General features: G+C 39.2%; 1 protein-coding gene across 1 annotated transcript; it reads left to right on the plus strand.

Moving 5' to 3' along the window:
• Window positions 1–1254: 1254 nt before the first annotated feature.
• LOC122307752 (transcription factor bHLH162-like) lies at window positions 1255–2433 on the plus strand. Its single transcript, XM_043120834.1, has 3 exons — window positions 1255–1460; window positions 1628–1966; window positions 2091–2433. Exons 1-3 carry the CDS (start codon window positions 1296–1298, stop codon window positions 2229–2231), a joined length of 645 nt encoding a protein of 214 aa, XP_042976768.1. The 5' UTR covers window positions 1255–1295; the 3' UTR covers window positions 2232–2433.
• Window positions 2434–21290: the final 18857 nt, after the last annotated feature.

Here is a 21290-nt window from a genome sequence, read left to right on the forward strand (position 1 = left end):
TCGGTATGGCATATACCGGCCGGTACGGTACAGTATTAAAAATAATACTTCAAAACTCATTTTACCATTTAAACTAATTATTATTTATAAAAAATTCAATTAATCTCAATTCAACTCAATATTCAAACATAACCTAAAAGAAAAGTTTTTTTTTTTTTACTAAGTCCTGCTTTCTTTTAAATAGTTTGCCCAAGATTTTTGAGCAAGGAATTTGTATAAACGATTTTCTTTTCCTAACTACTTAACATTTTTATTAGTGAAGTGGGTCTCACAAGAATAAAAAAAAATCTATTAATAGTTTAAAATGTTTAATAATTATGAGTTTATTGTGATATTGTAGTTACAAGTAATATTAGATACAGTCTTATACAGGTGCAGCTCAATATAAATTAGGGCCTAAGGCAAAATTTAAAATGTGGCTTTTTTTTTTACTTATAATATAATAAAATATAAATTATTATTTAAAATTTTTAAATAGATCAGTGCTTTAATTAAAATTTAAAATTTTATATTTAACATAACAATTTAAAATGAATTCTCATTGAAAATTTGCTCTCAAGTTTCAATTTAGGAAAATTATTTAAGAATATAAATATTCATTGATTTAGATATAAAATTTTGTATTTGGCCTTGCACGCATTAAAAATATTGAGAATTGTGATTTATTTAAGATTTAGTTTAATTGACTTCTATATATATATATATTTCTCAAAAACACAAAATACAAATAAAGTTTAGCTTTATTTGAGGGGCCTTCCATATAAGGTACTGGGTCCGTAGGCAATGGGCTGCCCTTTCACTTTCAGTACGCTCCATTTTTATGATGTGTACGTCTCGCGCTTATGTTTTATAAAAAAATTGAGTTTATTATTAAAATATAATTTTTTTATATAAATTTTAAATTTATTTATATTTTTTAAAAGAACGTTCGAGATTTTTATATTTTAAAATTGTAAATTTCGTTTCCACGTGTGATAAAATACTAAGTGACAAAATAAAAGCAATTCTAAGTTGAACCGAAAGGATGACTAGGATGGTTCTCCTTCCTGGATACCGGTCTAGAAAATTCAAACGCCCACGTGCAAATTTCTTGATTTTCTATTTTTCAAACTTGACGGCCGATCATGCATATATGCTTATGGCTGACGTTCCCACGCATGACGATCGATGTCGAGCTTGTGGGCCCCAAAAGTTTCCTCTCCCAAGTCCCGCACTTTTTCAAGCGAATATATATATAAGCGTCAAGAAGGGCAAGCGAGCCATCTAATTCATCAACTTGTTTTAGGAATTTGTTAATGGGAGTCTTGGTCGTTAACTTACCAGAAAAACAAATGAATCATCAACAAAGTCAATCCTCTTCGACAAAAGTTGAAAGAAGGATCATAGAGAAGAACAGGAGAAATCAGATGAAAGTCCTCTACTCCAGGCTCAATTCTCTCCTCCCAAACCCCGACTCCAAGGTACGTACCTCTCTCTGATCTCTAATTTTCCACCTCTATCCACAAAACATCCTTGATTTTTACAAAACATCCTTAATTTTTTACAAAATTTGTCCATGAACGTCCGTCAGAATTTGTGTCTGTGAATGTATATGTACGGATCTTGAATTGTCTTTCATGAAATGCAGGAGGCAGTCTCACTTCCCGATCAAATAGATGAAGCAATAAAATACATCACAAGCCTAGAGACCAAGCTGAAGAAATCCAAGGAGAAGAAAGAGAGCTTAAATGGCAGGAAAAAAAGACCGTATACATGCACAAATTTCGAAGAAACAGCAGGTCTAAAATCGCCGAAAATCGAAATCCGAGAAACCGGTTCCACGCTAGAGATCGTTTTGATAACTGGGCTGGATAATCAGTTCATCTTCTATGAGATGATTCACATTCTTCATGGAGAACAAGCGGACGTTTTTAATGCCAGCTTTTCGACTTCTGGGGACTCAGTTCTGTATGTAGTACACGCAGAGGTATTTTAATTACTACGTATTTTACAAAAAATACATTCTACATATATCTCAAGATCATGATTGTGATCATATGTCGTCGACACTTGGTACTTAATTTGTTAGTTTTGGTTCTATTTTTGTGTAGATTGTCGGATGTTCTTTCGATTTTGGAGCTGCAAAAGTGACGGAGAGGCTCAAGAGACTAGTTTACGGATCCACCAGTGATGTAGAATTATCAGCAGACCTGTGGGACTTTCCTATAAATTCTGAGCCTTGGGATTTCTAAAGAGGCCAGATGCATGCAATTTTGTAATTAAATATCGATAGTAGGTACTGTAAAGGTACTTCAAGCCCATAAAAGTTTATAAGGAAATTAATGGTAGCTATATATCTAGCCACCATGTATTCCTGCATGCTCATGATGATTAATTTCGAGATCATGTACTATTATATATGAAATTGAGCCTAGTTTTGATTCAAAGCTTTAATTTGATCAGTTTGTAAGTTAGTTCTCCAATTGTATAACAATGATAGGAAATGAGATAAAAAGCATTGAAACCCCAACCTACTAATTGAGATTTGCAGAAGAAGTACTGATTCCTAAAATCATTGCTTAATTACTTACAAGAGATCCTCACCATCATATGATAATGATGATAAAAGGTAGGGGAATATGCTGAAAATCTTAAGGGTTTTGTTATGGCATGAAGCTTATGATCAATTCCTACTCTTAAGTAGTTACAAGATAGCAAAATTGAAACCCTAAATTTCCTCCCCTTTGATAAGTAAGAATTAAAGCTTAGAAAACCTGCACAAAAATAGTATCTCAGAAGCAAATTGAAGGAAAGGAACACAGACTATATATATAATTGAGTCCGTTTACAATTTATTTTGAGGTTTGTAGAACCAAGAAATGGTTTTTCTTTAGACATAGTCCTAATTAAGTGAGAAAATAATGTAACAAGATCATGAAAAAGTGGCCATAATAATCATTCCATTTCATTGCACTATGTTAAAGAAATTAAAAGCATGAACTTGTCACATGTGATCATAAGCTCTATCTCCTTGCTATGTACAACCGAGACATGATAAGGATCGATATGGATCGATTCAATTACACAACTTAATTTTGTTTTAACAGATTTGGAACTTTGAACAAGATCCTTTTAGTAGTTTCATCTTCATGAGATAAGGGTTGACTTGGACTGACTAATTGAGAGCTAAATCAACAAGCTTCAATGGAAGTTTAGGTGATGGATCATGCAACTTAATAGTCCCCCCAAACTCACAAGGGGTATGATCATGAGTTTGTCTCAAAGAAACAAGAATCAAGCATGGGTCAATTTTTTTTGTAAAGATGTCTATACACTGACCTACAATAGAGATGCACTGAGTTGCTATGTTCTTGCGTACAATTTCCCCCCTTATAAAATACTAATCAAGATCAATGTGCTACTGTTCTAATATGAAAGATTGGATTAGATGTTTAAGCAATAACCTTGAGTTGATTACACCATTGATTGGTAGTTGCAATTCCTTAAAGAGCATGTTTAACCAAAATAACTTAGTTGTAGTAATAGCAATAGAATGATATTCAAACTCATTCTAGACTTGGTACCATTGATTGCTTAGCTTGCCGAGAAAAACACCATAACGACTTGTAGACTTTCGATCAATCAGAACCCCTACCCAATGAATCGCAATAGGATTTTAGGATTAAGGGTCCCAGAGTAAATCGTAGAACATAACTTGTTTTATCCTTAAACTACCATAAAAATCTCTTTCCAATGGTGAAATGTGTTCTGGTTGGATAGTGTAAAACCCTGTTTGAATGTTAAGCTGAGTTGAGATGAGTAAAGTTCTTTATAAATAGTAGTGAGTTGAGATGGTGAAGTGAGTTTTGTGGAACCTACCTAAGATGAGTTTAGATATATTTATTAAAAGTTGAAAAAATGTTATAGGTTCCTCATGTAAAGAGGTGTTAAGTTGAAAAAGGTTGTGAGTCCCATATGTAAAGATGTTTGAATTGAAATGAGTTTAGTGATTTAAAAGTTGGATGTTTAGATATTAGACTCAATTTAAAATTAGACTGAACTAAATTGATCTCCTTTGAGTCTAAGTTCCAAACGGGGCATGAGAATTGACTCAACTAATCGACCAAGTGAGAGATGTGATCGGGTCATGTAACAGTAGAATATTGAAGAGAGCCAACAATATGTTTGAATATGAAGTGTCATCCAAGGGACCACCATCGAATTTTATTAATCTTTTTCAGAGGTAGATGGTATAATATATATGGCCGGTTTGGTGCCCAACATATTGACTCGATGTAAATGCTAGGTCTAGCTACAATGTACTTAGCCTGCTTTAAATGTAAACCTATTCACTGTGACTAACATGAATGCACAATAAATAGGACAAGTCACCTAGGTCTTTCAACTTGAACTCCACCTTCAAGTTTTTAATCTACCAGTACTTGATAGAGGAGTGCTTGTGAATATTATATCATCTACATATACAAGAACAAAGGAAGTATGGACAGGATCATATCGGAGGGATGATCCGGCAAAATGGATGGTGCGGAGCAGATATTTGCTTTGATGGCAATTTGTTTATTTTACACCAAATAGCTAGCCACATTAAAACAGCTTAATTGGTTATCAATAATTAATGTTACTTTGATGGTATGTGCCTTTGTGAAAACTTTGTTGGGAGTAGTCCGGCCCCGGCCCCTCCCCACTATTAATATTAGTATCTTAATTACAACGGAACAGAGAAATCCTTTTATATTGACTACACTATAAGAAAGGCCGTTTTTACGGCTAAAAATATTTCCGGCGACTAAAATTTAATCATAAAATATTAAAATGTGATTTTTACTGTAGCGGCTTCATGCATAGCTAGACTATTTCTGGCAAATTGTCCTCGCCAGGAAATACTGCCAGCGACAATTAGCTATGATTTAAACGGTACATTTGACGATTGTTATAAATTTTCTGGCAGAAATATACTTTCCTTTCCGGCTACTCCTGAATCACGAACAAAACTTTTACTTGGCTCAACAACAGCGGTGGCTACACCCTAGCAGAAATAATTTTTTCCGACGATTTTGTTTAGTATTTTCGGCGAAAGAGCTCATTTAAAATGATGCTTTTTCTTGTAGTGAATGTAAGTAAAAGGTTGAGGAGGTTTGAAGATAATGATAGCTGGGACAATATAGGTACTGATGTGTTTTGAAATCATAATCAAAATACGTACAATGATAGCTACTTGATCTTGCCATGCACTTTCCCGTTGGGGTCACATGCAATTGGCTTTCGGTGAGTTGCCCTATATATTTTCACTGTCACAAGCACAAAATGCTGGATCTGGATGAGGCAGAATTCGAATGGGACTATATGTAAATGTATGCTGTGCAAATGGTCAATGCGGTCTGGAGCTAATGATGATCATAGTTTATAAGGTCCAATATTGGATCATTAACTATGAGGCTATTTGGATTGAGAAACAGTTTCATCTCTTTTTATTATTACGATTTTTTAAATTTACACAAAAAATATAATAAATATTTTAATTTTTTTAAATTTTAAAATAATAATAATATTAGAAAAATAATATTTTAACAATATTTTATTCAACTTTCAATTTTCATCTAAAATAATTTCATCTCATCTTACTATCCAAACAACCATGCTAGAGCAATGTTAGGGATACATACTTGTGTCCACAGATCAGATCTCTTACATGAACAGTATTTTTAATTGTTTATATGAACAGTATTAGGGATCCGAGTACACAGCTTCAGTGTCCATAGTATTTTTTATGTTTTAAAATGAATTAATATCATTCATTTTAAAACATAGTTGTGTAATGTTTTGTGTGTTTTTCATTTTTCATTTCCGATCTTACATGCCAAGTCATCGGCAGCAAAAAAATCCCGGATTGGATTTATTCCTGTTCAATGCACCCATGAGGATATCAAGAAATTATATATGTGACTCTCAGGTCATATGATCTTGATAATAACTAGTTTTCTTTCGACGAAGAAAATAAAGGTATTGTGTATTTAGTTGTGAATTATCATCAGAGTATTGACTGAGCAATACTGATCTCAATTATTTAATTAATTCATTACAAGAAAATTGGATTTTTGTGACTAATTTATTACAATTAAAAAATTATTTACAATTAATTTTAGTTGAAAGTAGTCATTTTGTTGGAATTAATTGACCACAAATAAACAATTTTCTTGTAAATTTGAGTGATTATAAAGTTCTCAAAGCATGCAGTACACGTCATACTCTCATCCTATCACGGGATGCTATTTAATTAGAGTTAGTGCATAAACAATTTTAATCACATAACATCCGATGATAGGACAAGAATGCCACTTATCTGCACTCTAGAAATACCTAGTAATTTTTCATGCTATCTGTCCGGCCTAATATTGCCACAGCGTTAAATTTTCTAAATCTCTCATTTCCCTCATCTTTTTCCAATATCAATAAGCATAATTATCAAAGAAATAAAAGGAACTTTCAACTCAATGTGCTCTCTAAGTTCCTATATTATCATCAATAATATTTTTGGCCTTTCTTAAAGCACAGTACAACATCTTGTGAAAAACACTACTGAATCAGTTGAAAAAATAAAAAAACAACCAAACAAGGTGACTCGATCGAGGGCTTGACTTCTCCATCCAGGCCACTAGCTAGCACTTCCACTGCAAGTACGAAAGATTATGGTCACCCCGGGAAAGTACCTACAGGTACTCTATACATTTATATTTCTATAAAGCCATTATCACATCTTTTGACACCCACCAAAACAGTACTAGTATTACTGTACTTAATGCTAACCAAATGTCCAGTACCAATACATCACCATTTTCTGTGGGCCATTTTTTAATTGATAGCAATTCATGATCGTTGACTACTTTTGCACCAAGGGATCGATAGTGCATGCGCACGACATCATTGTGATTTTAGTGATAGTGGATTGACAAATAATATAGACTCCTGCATTTTAGATGTGTTGATGTCATGTTTCACTATCCAAACAATTCCACGAGGGCCTAACATACACCTGCAACTATATATGAAGAAATGAAGGCTCCGAGGTGGTGAGAGACATTTCTGATGCTTAAGTCAGTACGTAGTTCTCCATTTAAAAATTGTAAGAGCTTGAGTATGTAAAAAGTGTCTAGAGAGGCCTCCCCTCACAATGGGAGATATATATACTTGGTAGGGATGACCCCTAGAAAGGAGATCGTAGAGATATCACTTCGTACTTGAGTCGTGTCTCCTTGCTAGCTTCCTGTTGTGCAATAGGCCCTCTAGGCCTGATTGTGGTGACCACAAACAACCTACGAGGCCTGTCGTAGCATGCTCACCTCAGTCCTTCATTAAATGTGACATGACTCCTCATTGTGGCGTGCCCATCTCCACCCGCCATTAAATATGGTGTAGCCTCGGTCAAGTGCACCCACTTTTTAGGTCTATCCAGTCGCCAAGGTATAGGGACAGAAATTGTTCCTAACCTTGCATGTTGAGGTTGTCGGCCAATAGTGGTGTTAGACAATCTGACTTCCAACCCCAAACCAACACATGTTGCTTAACCACTTCTACGCCTGGGCTTCCTAGGCTGATCTGCTTTGGTCCATCCTATCCTCTCGAGCCACTAGGCATATTGGGATCCTGTGGGATGGGCCTATTCAGCTCGGCCCATAGGCCAATGCGTCGTCCCAACAACCAAGCAAGACTATCTACCCATGTTAGAAGGGGCTAGGGGTTAGGTCCAGTAGAGGGTACCCTACTCTACTCAGGTGTGTACAATGGATGGAGTGGCCGGTTGTCCAGTGGATAGCAAGCCTAATTTTAGCATATTTAGATTTTCACATACATATTAATAATTTAAGTAAACACGTATAATTTTTAAAGCAAATACTAAATAGACGAGAAGCACTAATTTACTGAACAATAAAAAATTTTATCTTTTGCAAAATCATCGGGATGAACAATAAAAGATATTTATCTCCCGTGACGGTAGCATAACTCAATTTTAAAGAGTTAGGTAAGAAACTTTAGGGCTCTGTTAAGGATAATAAAAGACGAATTATTGTATATAGGCAACCAAATAAAAGTTCCTTCCTCATGGTAAATGCTCGAATGTGATAACTAAACCCACGTGCTCATACAGCTAGCTGACGTTGCACGTATGACGTACGACACCTCAGTTTCGATTCTTCCACTTTTTCAACGGTATTTATCATTAAGTCAAGAGTGGAAGTCAATGAATCCAACTGTCTTTTTAAAAAAAAATAATAATAATAAGTAACAATATTATTACGGAGAAGGTTGGTTGTTCAAACCAGCAACTGTATTTATGATGTCATCATGTGTATCTGTTATCATATAATATAATGTTATGAATGATACATAAAGATGATTACTGGTACGACAAGGTTGTCCGTTTTTGCTTTTTAATTGGTAACCATACAAATTACCTAGTATTCTCCTTATTGGAAAGGTGTGACACATTGATAAATTAGTCCTATGTAGGAAGAGTATTAAAGTGAAATATGTCATAATTAGGAGTGGATACCGTAAACCATTAATTATACCATAAAACATAACTTTTAGAAGTGTGTCAATGCCTCTACTCAATTTTTCGTTTCCCAAATGATGTACTATTTTGTAAGCTTGTGTATTTATTATTATTATTATTATTATTATTATTATTATTATTATTATTGACATTGGGTGCATGTGTTTGAAAATAGCGTCCCGACTAATCTTTTAGGTACATAGGTCTTTGGCAAAGAATTTTTTGCAAGTATATCTCAAATAATTCAGAGAGAAAATATCTCAATCCGACTGCTCCTAAAGATTATTTGCACCTAAGGGAATTTGAACATCAGATTTGGAAGAGCATATCCCCAAACACAAAACCTTTACTACTTGAGCCAACTCCTAGGGGTTGTAGACTAACTTGTGTATCTTCTCATGCGTCATTATATGTATTGTTTATGAGATATGCTACTCATCATCCCACACAACACACTTTACATATTTTAATATTATTTTTTATTTTATTTTATTCTTGTTAAACTAATTGAGTTGTTATATTTATCATCCATATACCACATATTTGTTATAGAAAAAAAATTAAAATAAATATAGTATGTGATATGTAGAATGATAAGTAAAATTATTCATTATTTATTGTTCAAGCAAAGCTCGATCATAAATTAATAACATTTTCACAACTCTATTTTAAATTGAGAGTATTTAGATAAAACTTAAAATTCACATCAGATGGAAAACTCAAAAGGAAATACTTTTAGTGAAATGACACTACCATTTTTTATTGATTATAAAATGAGTTGTAAAATAATTATATTTATAACTTTACCATATGTCTAGTGCCAGAAACTAGTAAATAGGGAGTAGTGCTGCAACGACAAAAAATATTTCATAAAAATAATTTTATAAAGTGATGAAGTTTCATTTTAATATGTTAGATATATTTTATAATAAAAATAATTTTTTAATCTTACATACCTGCATATTAAGTCACATTAATTTTTAATTTTACTCCAATGAAATTCTTTTAACTAAAACATTTCTCTTAAATAGGCACAAAGAGCCAAACCATATACGTGTCCAATCAAAATAATTAGAGGTTCCATCACTTGCTAGGGCTGTTAAAAACTCTTGCTTCTATTCAAATCCTATGTAGGTTGGGACAAGTGAAAGGGATATGCTTCAGAGATATATACACTACTAGGACAGCATTATCATTCATGATTAATCCAGGATGGAGAACCCTAGCTTATTGCAACTTGCACTGAGAATACATCATTTTGATTTCAAGAAATACACCAAAGTCTATCTTACTCATTTTCTTGAGACTTTAGGGCTATGTTTAGGATTAAAAATAAGTGAATTGTAAATTAGGCAACTGAATAAATGTTTTACTTTCTGAAAAGCTAATGATGATGATTTAGATGGGTACGTTCCTTCCTCATGATTATTATTAATTGCTAGAATGTGATAAATAAACCCACGTGCCAATTTCTTTTTTTTTTTTTGGGGGGGGGGGGGGTGATCTTCATGATCCTCAGATAGCTAGCTGACGTACGTCTCTCCACACATGACATGACGACGGACCACTTTGTTGGGCCAAGATACCTCAGTTCCGATTCTTCACCTTTTCAAGGGTATAATAATCGAGTCAAGAATGGATGTCAATCCAACTTCTTTTATCCACTGAGGAATAATCTTATTCCAGACAAGAGACATATGAATCATGTTCACTAGCCATAAAGGCTATCTAGAAAGAGCAAAACCCCCAAGTACCAGGAGGAAAATGGATGAGGTGGCTTGATAAGAGGAAATATTATTAATAAATAATAATAATAATAAATTGTGCTAAAGAGGTGATCCATAGAATATAGCATGTTTGTTTATGACTTTATGAAGGTTAATAATAAGCATCTATAGGCTAGAAACATCTTTCAAAATCGAAATGTTTATTCTAAAAGAATTTTTTGAGAATTCACATTTGATGGCTAAAGCCTAAAGGTAGGCACTCTTTTTATTATTCCATATTTTTTATCAGAATAAAATTCATGCCACTTTGGATCATTGTTTCTATTAAAGTTGTTGGCATGCATAAAAGTTGTGAAAGTTTATACTTTCCCCAATTACAATGTAGAAATTATTCTTTAACGTTGTCTGGGCTTGGGTGAAGGCCCACTTGCATGATGTCCTCTCAAATGTCTTGTTGGATAAGGAAAGCTTGCTGCGGTACTTACCTCCCTCGATCAATTTACATTACGCGAATAAGGTTATCCTGATGCTTAGGGATATAATCAGTCTGGTTTAATTTAATTTTAGATAAAATTTAAGATTAAATTGGTATATACCGATTTTTCATTTTTTAAAACCGATTACGTACCAGTTATCCTCCTAAATTGATACTTTTTTTTTATCAATTTCTGGTCCAGTTCGGTCCAGTTTTACTAGTTTTAATGTAATATATTATATAATATATATAATATAATATATTATAATATATTATAATATATAATGATATAGTATTAGTATAACTATTAATACAATAAACAAAATGATATAAGATTTTAAAATTTCTTATTATATTAATTAGTAATTGATCATATAATACAAAACTATTTTATATATAGTTATATATTATATATAAATATTATATACAATATATAAAATTAAAATAAATATAAACATGTCCGGTTCGGTCCGGTTTTAGAAAAAGAAAAATCAAAATCGGACTGATTTTGACCGATTTTAAGAAAAATAAAATTAGTAGCGGACCGAACCAAACTGGGGATGTGATCGATCCCACCGGTTTGGTCCGGTCCAATTCGGTTTACCGGCTTATCAATTTTTTTTTTTACACCCCTACCAATGCGGGAGCCGCCCCTCAAGCCCACAAGCGTTCTCCTAGCCTTCTCGTGGAGGGCAAAGGGAAGAAACCCAAGAGAGGGTCCCCACCAATGCAGATTCTAATGAGGCACCCATCCCCCCCTTGGGACAAACTTCTGCTAGGATGCTCATTCGGCAGCCAAAATTGTCTTCGCCGAAGAAGGTGGTGGTGTCCATGCCACCTTCCCAGGGCACACCTACTCCTATCCCTTCTCCCAGACAAGAGACTATGGCTGGTCCAAATTAGCTAAGGGGATCACTCCCAACGGCTTTGGAGGCTTCTTCCCCAACCCTACTAGGCAACAAAGGGGTTGGGGAGCTCTCGTCAGGTGAGGGATTGCTCGCCATGCGATTCCATGGAGTCCTTCAAGATCGTGCCCTCTGTGTGTCACGAGTTGTGCCTCCCTCGACCGATGTCGATCTCAAGAGGGTCTCCGAGGAGCATCCTAATGTGGGCAAGGATCACCTTGACCAAGTACCTATCCTGGACTCTCCCATTTCTTACTCGTTTGAAGTCGAGGACATGTTAACCGAGCCCAACTTGTAGGGCGATGATGCGGAGATCAAGAAGGAGATAGCACGAGCCATCTCATTGGCTGAGAAGATCATGGCAGATGCACCCAATACTAAGGTTGTGGTGTCAGATGAAGCTTCAGTTGCTGTGTACGGGTGCCGAGGCTCCACTGCCCTTCACTTACGCCATCCTAGCTTTAGTGTCGATAGAGGCTAGAGTTGGTGAGGGTGGTGATGCCCCGATCTCTTTGGTATGTGCTAGCGCTTCCCTAGCCTTCACTGATGCCATACTAGCCTTGCTGTCAATTGGGACAAGTTTCGAAGTGAGGCTGAGAATGGATGCCATAGGGGAACCCATGGAGTCTCTCTCGGGCTTTGTATAGATGCTTTGGCAGCTATTGGGGCGTCAGCGGTTTCTATAGATCCAAAGATTGAGGAGATTCCCGAACTTGCTGTTTAAGGAAAAAGTGTGTGTGGCCCATCCTTGGTGGAATTCGCGACGGGTCCTAAGGCCCCGGCAGGTGATGGAGCTACAACCAAAGTTCGTCCTAAAGAGGAAAGCTGCATTGCCTCTTGGCTAGCTATAGATAAGGGCCACCCAGACCTTATCCAGTCGATGACTCAATGGCTAAGGGAGCTCTCTCGGGGTTAGGCACCTGCTATCTTCTGTTTTCTCCTTAAACTTTCTTTGCATGTTTCCCTGCCTATCTAACTTGTATCTTTCATAGTAAGGCATGGAGTGGTTGGCGGTGTTCATCGTGGACGGCCAGGAGGAGTTGGAGGGTGAGAATTGGGCACACCAATCTTTGGCGCGATTGACCCTGTGTTGTGCCAAAAAAGAGAGGGAGAGGAAGGAGGAGCTAGAGGACACCTTCATTAGGATATAGTTCAGCCAATGGCGAAAGTAGAAGAGGAATCTCCACCTTCACCAATGTAAGGCCCAACTCAAAGCTGATTTGGCAAGGTCCCAGGAGGAGGCCGATTCACACTGCCTTGAGGCTGTACTTTTTGCGAAGGCGAGGAACAACCTTCAGGAGTGCTTCGATTGCCAGCAAAAGGAGTTGGAAAAGCTTCAGACTAAAGTGTTGCGAATAAATAAGAAGCACAACTTTGATGCTCAATCCTACAAGTGGATTGAGGGGAAGTTCTAGGACGCCATGAAATCCCACCGAGAGAAGGACTCTTTCAAGGAGCGGTCTAAGAGAGTGAAGGCTTTGGAGCTTGAAAAGACCAAGGCCGACCGGGTGATAGCTACCCATGAGGCAACCATTCAGGACCTGCACTCTCGCCTCTATAGCACTGAAGCTACCCTTCCTCAGTTGCACCAAGAGTTGTCTCACGTCCATTCGATTTGTAACGACACCTAGAATTACAGCTATCTAGAGGGCTTGGAGAGGATGAGGGATCACGTGCTCTTGGACCCTGGGGGTAATTTGAGTCATTGAACTTTGGAGTTGTCGCTCCTGATTCGGCGGCACTAAAGCAAGGCCTTTCGATAGTTGTAAAATTCTTTGTAAAGATGTAACGGTTCTCTTTTTATTTTCCTTTTGTAAAGACTTCAATTGCAGATAAACTTGTACTTTTCTTCTCTATCCTGTTGTGCACCTTAATTTATTGCTTTTTTCACCTTTTCACTGGCTGGCCTAATGGGTCTGATGAGACCCTGATCTCCTCGTCGACCTACTTTAAGGATATAAAAATTAAGGCAAGTCTGTGGAGCCATGACACTTGGCTCCCCTCGTTGGCCCCTTTCAAGTTTGTTTCCTTCGTCTTCTTTAGTTTATACTTTGCACATATATTTTGCGTGCTTTGGGTGGGCGCGCCAAGTGAGAGACGTCGCTGCCTGCACCAAGGAAAATTCGTAAGCGGGCTTGACATTCTTTTCATAATTGAGTAACTTCATTCTTAAGGAATTAAGTTGCATCATGGAGAGACTGAGCCTTCATTTCACGGGGAGAGAGGGTGGGATGCCTTGGGAGCTAATCCCTCCTCTTTAGCCACCCACCCCAAAAGGCAAATTTTCACCTACATGGAGTTAGGCGAGAGGTGGGCTCAACCACATAAAGAGCACACGAAAGAGGTCGGGCAGGTAAGCAACTTGCTTGCCCACTCAGGTGCTTGGAAGGTCAGGCAATCCCTAGCCTTTCCCGCTTGTTAACTTATCATAAAAATTGTGACAAGTCGGGCAATCGATGGGCAGGTGACTTGCCTTCAAAAGGGGTTCAAGTAGTGCGTGAAGGCTGGACCCACCCTGTCTCTTTGGAGGAGGTCGAGCAATGCGTTTAAACTGGACTCACCTCGTTCTTACGCTTGGCAATGGGGGTTGAGCTGCGCATTAAGGCCAAACCCACCCTGAGTTACTTCAGGCAATCGGGAGACTGAACCTACACTTCGCCTTGTGGTAGGTCCGGCCGCCTTGACCTGTTGGTCCTCAACGGGAAGGTAAGGAGGAGTTGTTTCTTCAAACTGAAAAATTCAAACCAGTTAATATAAATAATCTCTTAAATTCGCAAACTTGAGATGTCTTACTGAAGTGTTGTAAAGGCTTGAGGCATTTTGTTGCAGGAGATGGCATTTTGGAGTTGTGTCAAGCAGTTGAAGGACTAAACTCGCACTTCATCGGGGGAGGGCTAGGTAATCTGTTAGACAAATGAGAAGTTGCTCCACACTTTGCCACGATGGGGACAGGGTAAATTATTCGAGCAGCCAAGAGGCTAGACCTACTCTTCTCCGTGGGGAGGTTACGCCACTATGGGAGTTGAATCTGCCTATCAGCTCTCATAGGGAGGTAGGTTGTTCGGGTAGTTTGTAACTAGACCTACTCCCGTCCATTGGCATTGCAAGGAAGGCAAGTGAGGGTCAAGTTGGTGCTGATCCCACTCTTCGTTGTGGTGAAGGTCGGGGTAAGTTGTTTGAGCAGCCTTGAGGCCAGGCCTAATCTCTTCTGTATGGGAGTTCGGCCCACCATGGGACCTAGACCTGCCTGTTGACCCTTACAGGGAGGTAGGTTGTTCGAGCAATTTGGAATTGAACCTGCTCTCGCCAATTAATGCTTATGAGGAAGGTAAGTTGTTGGCAACCTAGGGCTGGCCCGCAGTTCGCCGCGGGAGGGATAAAGCAGCCTTAGGCATTACACCTATCCCTTTGGTACCGCATGAGGCAGGTAAATGTTGAACGTCTAAGCAATCAGTTCCGCACTTCGTTGTGATGGTGATAGGGTAAGTTGTTCAGGAAACCAAGAGGCTGAATCCTCCTGCTGACCCTCATAAAGAGGTAGGCTATTCAGACAGTTAGGGATTGGACTGCTTTCGCTCGTTGACATCACAAGGAAGGTAAGGGAAAGTCAGGCTAGTGCTGATCCCACTCTTCTTCATGGCGGAGGTCGGGGTAAGTTATTTGGGCAGCCATGAGGCTGGACCTACTCTCCTCCATGCGGGAGGTTAGGCAGCCGTGAGGGCTGGTCCTGCCTGTTGACTCTCGTAAGAAAATAAGTTATTCGAGCAGTTTGGGACTGAACCCGCTCCCTCCTGTTGATGCCCACAAGGAAGGTAAATTTATCGAGCAGCCAAGGGCTGACCTGCACTCCGTTGTGGGAGGGATAAAGCAACATGGGGCATTACACACATCTCTATGATGCCTTGCGGGGAGGTATCGCTAATGGAGATTTCCATTGGCGGAGACTACGTTGATGGAGATAGGGAGTTTACTCATTTTATCCCTAAAAATTCGCACTTTCATTTATGGACTTTATGCTACCGACATATAAATGTAAATTACTAGTTATAAGATATTTAGCAATAAAACTTCCATAAGTGCTTGGCGTTCCACAGGTGTGGCCGTTTGTTCCCCTAGGAGTTTCGGAGCCAGTAAGAACTCAGGTGGTTGTTGGCGATGATCACGTAGGGGCCTTCCCACTAAGAGCTCAGCTTCTCTTTGTCTCAAGTAGTGGTCCTTGTTTGCTTCAGCACGAGATCCTCAACCTTGAATGTCCTCGAGCATACCCCTATGTTGAAACATCGCTCTACCCTCCTTTTGTTGACAAATGTTCTTACCTTCGCTTCAAGCCTGACTTCTTCCAGTAGATCGAGTTGCTCTTCTAGTCGTTGTCGTTGGAGTTTTGTTTGAAGTGTTGCACCCTGTAAGTAGGGATCCCAATTTCGACGGCCAGCATTACCTTATGGCCGTAAGTAAGGGTGAATGAGGTCTATCTTGTCGATGTCCCTACTGTGACTCGATATGCCCACAGAACTCCAGAGAGATCCTCCACCCAAGCACCCTTCCTATCGCTGAGCTTCTTCTTAAGTATCCCATCAGAGTCTTGTTGGTCGCCTCCATCTGCCCATTGGATTGAGGGTGTCTTGGAGACGAGTAGTGGAATTTGATTCCCAACTCCGGACACTAGTCTCGATAGTGGTCGGAGTCAAATTGCCTCTCATTATCTGATATGTTGACGTGGGAATGCCAAATCTACAGATGACCGTCTTCCACAGAAAGTGTGTGATGTTGCTCGCCATGATTGTTGCCAATGTCTCGGCCTCTACCAACTTGGTGAAGTAGTTCACTACGACCACCATAAATTTTACTTCTCCTTTGTTCGGGGGGAGGGGGCCCATCAGGTTGACTCCCCACTGGGCAAAGGGCAAGGGGAAAGTGATCAATGCCAATTCTTTTGGCGGGCGATGGGACACTCTGGAGTACTCTTGGCACTTCTGCACGCACTCTTAGGCATCCTAAATGCGTGCAGCTAGTACTACCCCACCCTTATCACTTTGCTTGCCAGCGCCTTCCCTCCTAAGTGGTCGTTGCAGATTCCCCCGTGTACCTCTGCTAACACGTATTAGGCTTATTCAAACAAGATGCACTTCAAAAGGGGTGTGGAATACCCTCTCCGATACAGGATGTCGTCGACTATAGTATAACTCGCCTCTTTGTTCCTAATCTTCCTGGCTTCCCACATATCGCCGAGTACCTCGTTGACGTCTAAGTATCTAATAATATCCAACACTCACTTGGGTGCTCCTGGTTTGACTTCCACTACCTTAATCCCCATAATAGGTACCTCGACGGCCCTGACCACCGTTCACTCAGGGAGGGGAGAATTTTCCTAACCGGATGCTGCTCTCTCTAACTCTTCTTCCTTTTGATTCTCAGCCCTTGGAACTTGCTAAATCTAAAAGTATCTTAAGTGGATGCATTCAACCTGGATCATTTTTGCTCTTTGCCGCAAATTCCCCTAGCACTAGGCTGACCACTACTTGGGAGTCGGCTCGTACTTCTACTTCCTAGGCACCTAGAGACTTGGCGATCATTAGGCCAAAGAACAAAGGTTCGTACTCCGCCTTGTTGTTCGTAGTTTTGAACACCAACTTAATAATTTAGTTATGTTCTTCACCTTCATCTACAATAATATGCACTCTCACTCCCCCTCCAACCCGGCAAGATGAGCCATTGACAAAGACTTGCAAGGGCTTCATGAGAGGTGCATGTTCGGCCTCCTCTAGGAAGCCGATGAATTCTACTACAAAATCTACCAACACTTTTCCCTTGATCGAAGTTTGTGGTGCGTACTCAATGTCAAATTCACTCAACTCCACTGCCTAGTTCGTGAGGCTGAATGAGAGTCCAGTCTTTGCAGGATATTCTTCAGCAGGGTCTCGGTAAGGACCTTTACTCGATGAGCTTGAAAATACGGGCGGAGCTTCTGAGTAGTTACCACCAAGGCGAGGTGAGCTGCTTTATGCGAGGATATTTGGCCTATGCTCCCCGATAGGCTTAGCTTGTGTAATACACGGGTTTCTGGACCTTGCCTTTGTCTCACACCAATGCTGAAGAGGCTGGGAGACAAGCAAATACAAGACCAAAACTTCCCCACACCTAGGCTAGTTAAGCAGCGGAGGGCTGGTGAGATACTTCTTGAGAGCATCAAATGCTTGGTCGCACTTATCATCCCAGTTTTGAGCCTTCTGCAGCATTTTAAAGAAAATGAGACACTTGTCGATGGACCTCAATACGAACAATTAAGGGCTGCTACTCAACCCGCAAGCTTCTACACTTCATTTATGCTTGAGAGGAGGGCATGCCGAATATGACTTCCAACTTCTCCGGGTTGGCCTCAATTCCTCGTTCTGACACCATAAAGCCCAGGAATTTCTTGGAGCATATACCAAAAGCACACTTTGTTGGGTTCGACTTCATCTGGTGTTGCCTCAACACTGCAAAGGCTTCACGAAAGTCATCTAGGTGCTGCTCCAAGATTCCACTTTTGACCAGCAGATCATCTATGTAGACCTCCATGTTTCTCTAGATCTAATTTTTGAAGATGTGGTTAACCAACCTCTAGTAGGTGGCCCTTGCATTTTTCAACCCAAACAGCATGGCTGAGTAGCAATATAGTCAACAGTCAGTGATGAACGATATCTTTTTCTCGTCGTTTGGGTTCATGCAGATTTGATTGTACTCAAAGTAGGCGTCCATGAAACTTAGTGCATGATGAACATGGAGTCAATGATCAGGTCAATATGGGGAAGCGGGAAGCTATCATTTGGGTAGTCTTATTCAGTTCAGTAAAATCCATATACATCCTTCATTTGCCACTTTTCTTTTTTACCAACACCACGTTAGACATCCGGTCTAGGTAATGGGCCTATCGTATGAATCCTGCTGTGAGTAATCGATCGACTTCTGCAGCGATGGCTTCATTTTTCTTGGTGTTGAAGTTTCAACATTTCTATCTTACCCCCTTAGACTTGGGGTCCACACTCAAGTGGTGTTGCATGACCTTTGGATCAATCCCGGGCATGTCCTCATGACTCCAAGCGAAGACACCCTAATGCTCCATGAGGAGATGTTGCATGGCACCCCTCATTTCGAGAGTCATCCCTATGTCGATCCTAGTGGTGGCTTCCAAGCAAGTCGGGTCCAGAAGGACCAACTCTAGCAGCTCATTTGACTCCACCTTCCTAAGTACTTGCTTGTCCCAAATCTTGCTATCTGTTGGGATGCACTCGGGTGGAGGTAGGAGGACATTCTGCACGCTCTTCCTTTCTTCCTTGGTGTCTCCGATGCCTAAGTCAATATCCTCTTGGTAGTTTGTGTGAGTGAGTAGAGAGTCCAGAAGAATTTTTCGTACCTAGGGATTGGCTTATATACCAGGTTTTTAGGGGTCAACTGCCCATACCTTGTGTCAGGGGTACATGTCACATCAACTGTTCCCTTGATCAGAACTATGCCTGTGCAGAAAAGATAAAAAACCGATTGACCCCATTGATCCAAACCTAATGGCCCGATATAGTCGGGTTGAAATTATAAGTGGGTCATCCAAGCTTAAATAGCTAACGATAGGCGGATATACCGAAAACCGCATAAGTTTGACTCCCTTATTCAGAAAAGCCTAGCCTCTCTCTCTCTCTCTCTCTCTCTCTCTCTCTCTCTCTCTCTCTCTCTCTCTCTCTCTCTCTCTCTCTCTCTCTCTCTCTCTCTCTCTCTCTCTCTCTCTCGACACCAAGATCTCTGATTCATGTGGCTCAAATAGTTCATGCGCAGATCAATTCAGGATTTATATGCTCTGCCTATCTTGATTAGGACAAAAAATTGTAGGAAATCAGCATCCAAAAGAGGTCATTGAGTGAACTCTCTCTTGATCTGCATCTGAGTGTTGTTTCTGGGTCCTTTTTTTATGGGTTTAGGTTTTTATTTATTTATTTATTTCTAGGTTTCTATTTTTAGCTTGTTATTTGTGGATTTTGGGTTGATTTATTTCTTCCAATTTCGTTGATTTGTATTCTTCACATACAATATTCTTGTCCTTTCAATTCTTGCGGATGATAGAAAGTTGATCTTCATCCTGGGTGTACTAAGTATAAAGTTGATCTTCACAATAAAAGAGCCATTTAAGTTCTTAATCACCCGCTAGGAATTACTTATTTTAGCTCGTGACCATTTGAATAAACCCATAAATAAAACTCAAACAAAATTCTTGTATATTTGAAGTTTTGGGGCCATGGGATTGATTTGGGTGCTTGGAAAAAAGACTTTCTCCGTATGTCGGTTTAGGGGTTGTTTTAGAAAGAGAACTAAATTTTAATTTTGTTCATTCTCTAAGGAGATGACTGTGAAGAAGTGATTTCAGAGTTTTCAAGATCTAGAAATGTGCTTCTTGGCCATGGACTATGTCTATGAGGCAGAGGCAGAGAGAGAGAAGGCTTTCAAGCAGGAGATATTGGTCAGGGTAAGGGAGGCTTGCATCTTTGATGCTGAAGTTGTTACCATTGTTGCTGAGGTTCTTCTAGCAAAGCACTTCCTCTATTTAATATAGAGTTGAAAAATTGTTGCAGAAGAGTTATAAGTTAACCATTTTCATGTTTATATATGTTCAAACTTGGTTTCATTTGTTCAATCATTTGGGACCCATTTGTGTTAAATTTTGAAGTTTTGTGAGATTGAATCTGTTACTTTTTTGGGTTGATGTTAGACGTGTACTCCTTTAATAAAAAGAAAAAAAGTAATTTCTACACAAAGTCTTTCAAAATGATAAAAAAAATGGCAGTAGATAGTGAGAATTTCAAGTGATTTGAGTAGTAACGTAAGATTCCATTGCCCTTACATTCTATAATCAACGCTTACGTGCTTTTATAAATCCCATACATTCTAATAATAATCATAAACGATGAGTTTTACCCGACCCGAATGGTTCGAATGGAGTTGGGTTATTTTTTCCCTTGATTTGGATGCTGGCCAAGTCGGGTCGGGCCAAAAATTACTTGGGTGGGCCAATGTGCAAGCCTAGTCAGAACCTTTTAATGCAAAGTGGCTTCCTATTCCTTCTGTTCTATTGCGGGTGCGCTCAATTAGAACCCTCCCTACTTGTTGTCAAAGGATCAAGGGCTCTCCACATTTCCTGCCTACCTAGTTGCACAGGTTCTTTGAGATTAGGCGTCGTAAGGGGGGCTGGGAGATGTCTACCTTCCTTCCCTACCCTTTAGGACTTCCCGGGCGATTACGACTGACCTCAGCTTTGTGGCCAGAGGCCCTCAATGGGCCGATGGGTCGTCTGGCCAGCCTGAGCTTCCTGTATTTGGGCCTGCATTCTAGGCTTTCAGCCCAATAGGAAAAATCCCCTTACAGTTTCTTTTTTTGATCTTTCAAAATTATATCTGTTCCTTTTATGGATAGAGTCAAGTTTAAAAGATATCATAAGTTAATGCGTAAATTACTTTAGTGTGACCAATCATGGTTGTAAAACTATTGGAATACAAATACCTTTTTTTTATTGATGCTAGTTAAAGTGACAAACCTTCCATATAAGTAGTTTGTTTTGTATATCAATAATTAGATTTTTTTTAAACATACATTTTACCCTTCATATATCT

The sequence above is a fragment of the Carya illinoinensis genome, chromosome 4 (genome assembly GCF_018687715.1).
Source record: "Carya illinoinensis cultivar Pawnee chromosome 4, C.illinoinensisPawnee_v1, whole genome shotgun sequence".
Taxonomy (NCBI): Eukaryota; Viridiplantae; Streptophyta; class Magnoliopsida; order Fagales; family Juglandaceae; genus Carya; species Carya illinoinensis.

Excerpts from the sequence above, each read along its gene's own strand:
- LOC122307752 (XM_043120834.1), top strand. The coding sequence starts at position 1,296 with ATGGGAGTCTTGGTCGTTAACTTACCAGAAAAACAAATGAATCATCAA. Across the intron at positions 1,461-1,627 it reads TCCCAAACCCCGACTCCAAG|GAGGCAGTCTCACTTCCCGA; the intron begins GTACGTACCTCT and ends CATGAAATGCAG. Across the intron at positions 1,967-2,090 it reads TGTATGTAGTACACGCAGAG|ATTGTCGGATGTTCTTTCGA; the intron begins GTATTTTAATTA and ends ATTTTTGTGTAG.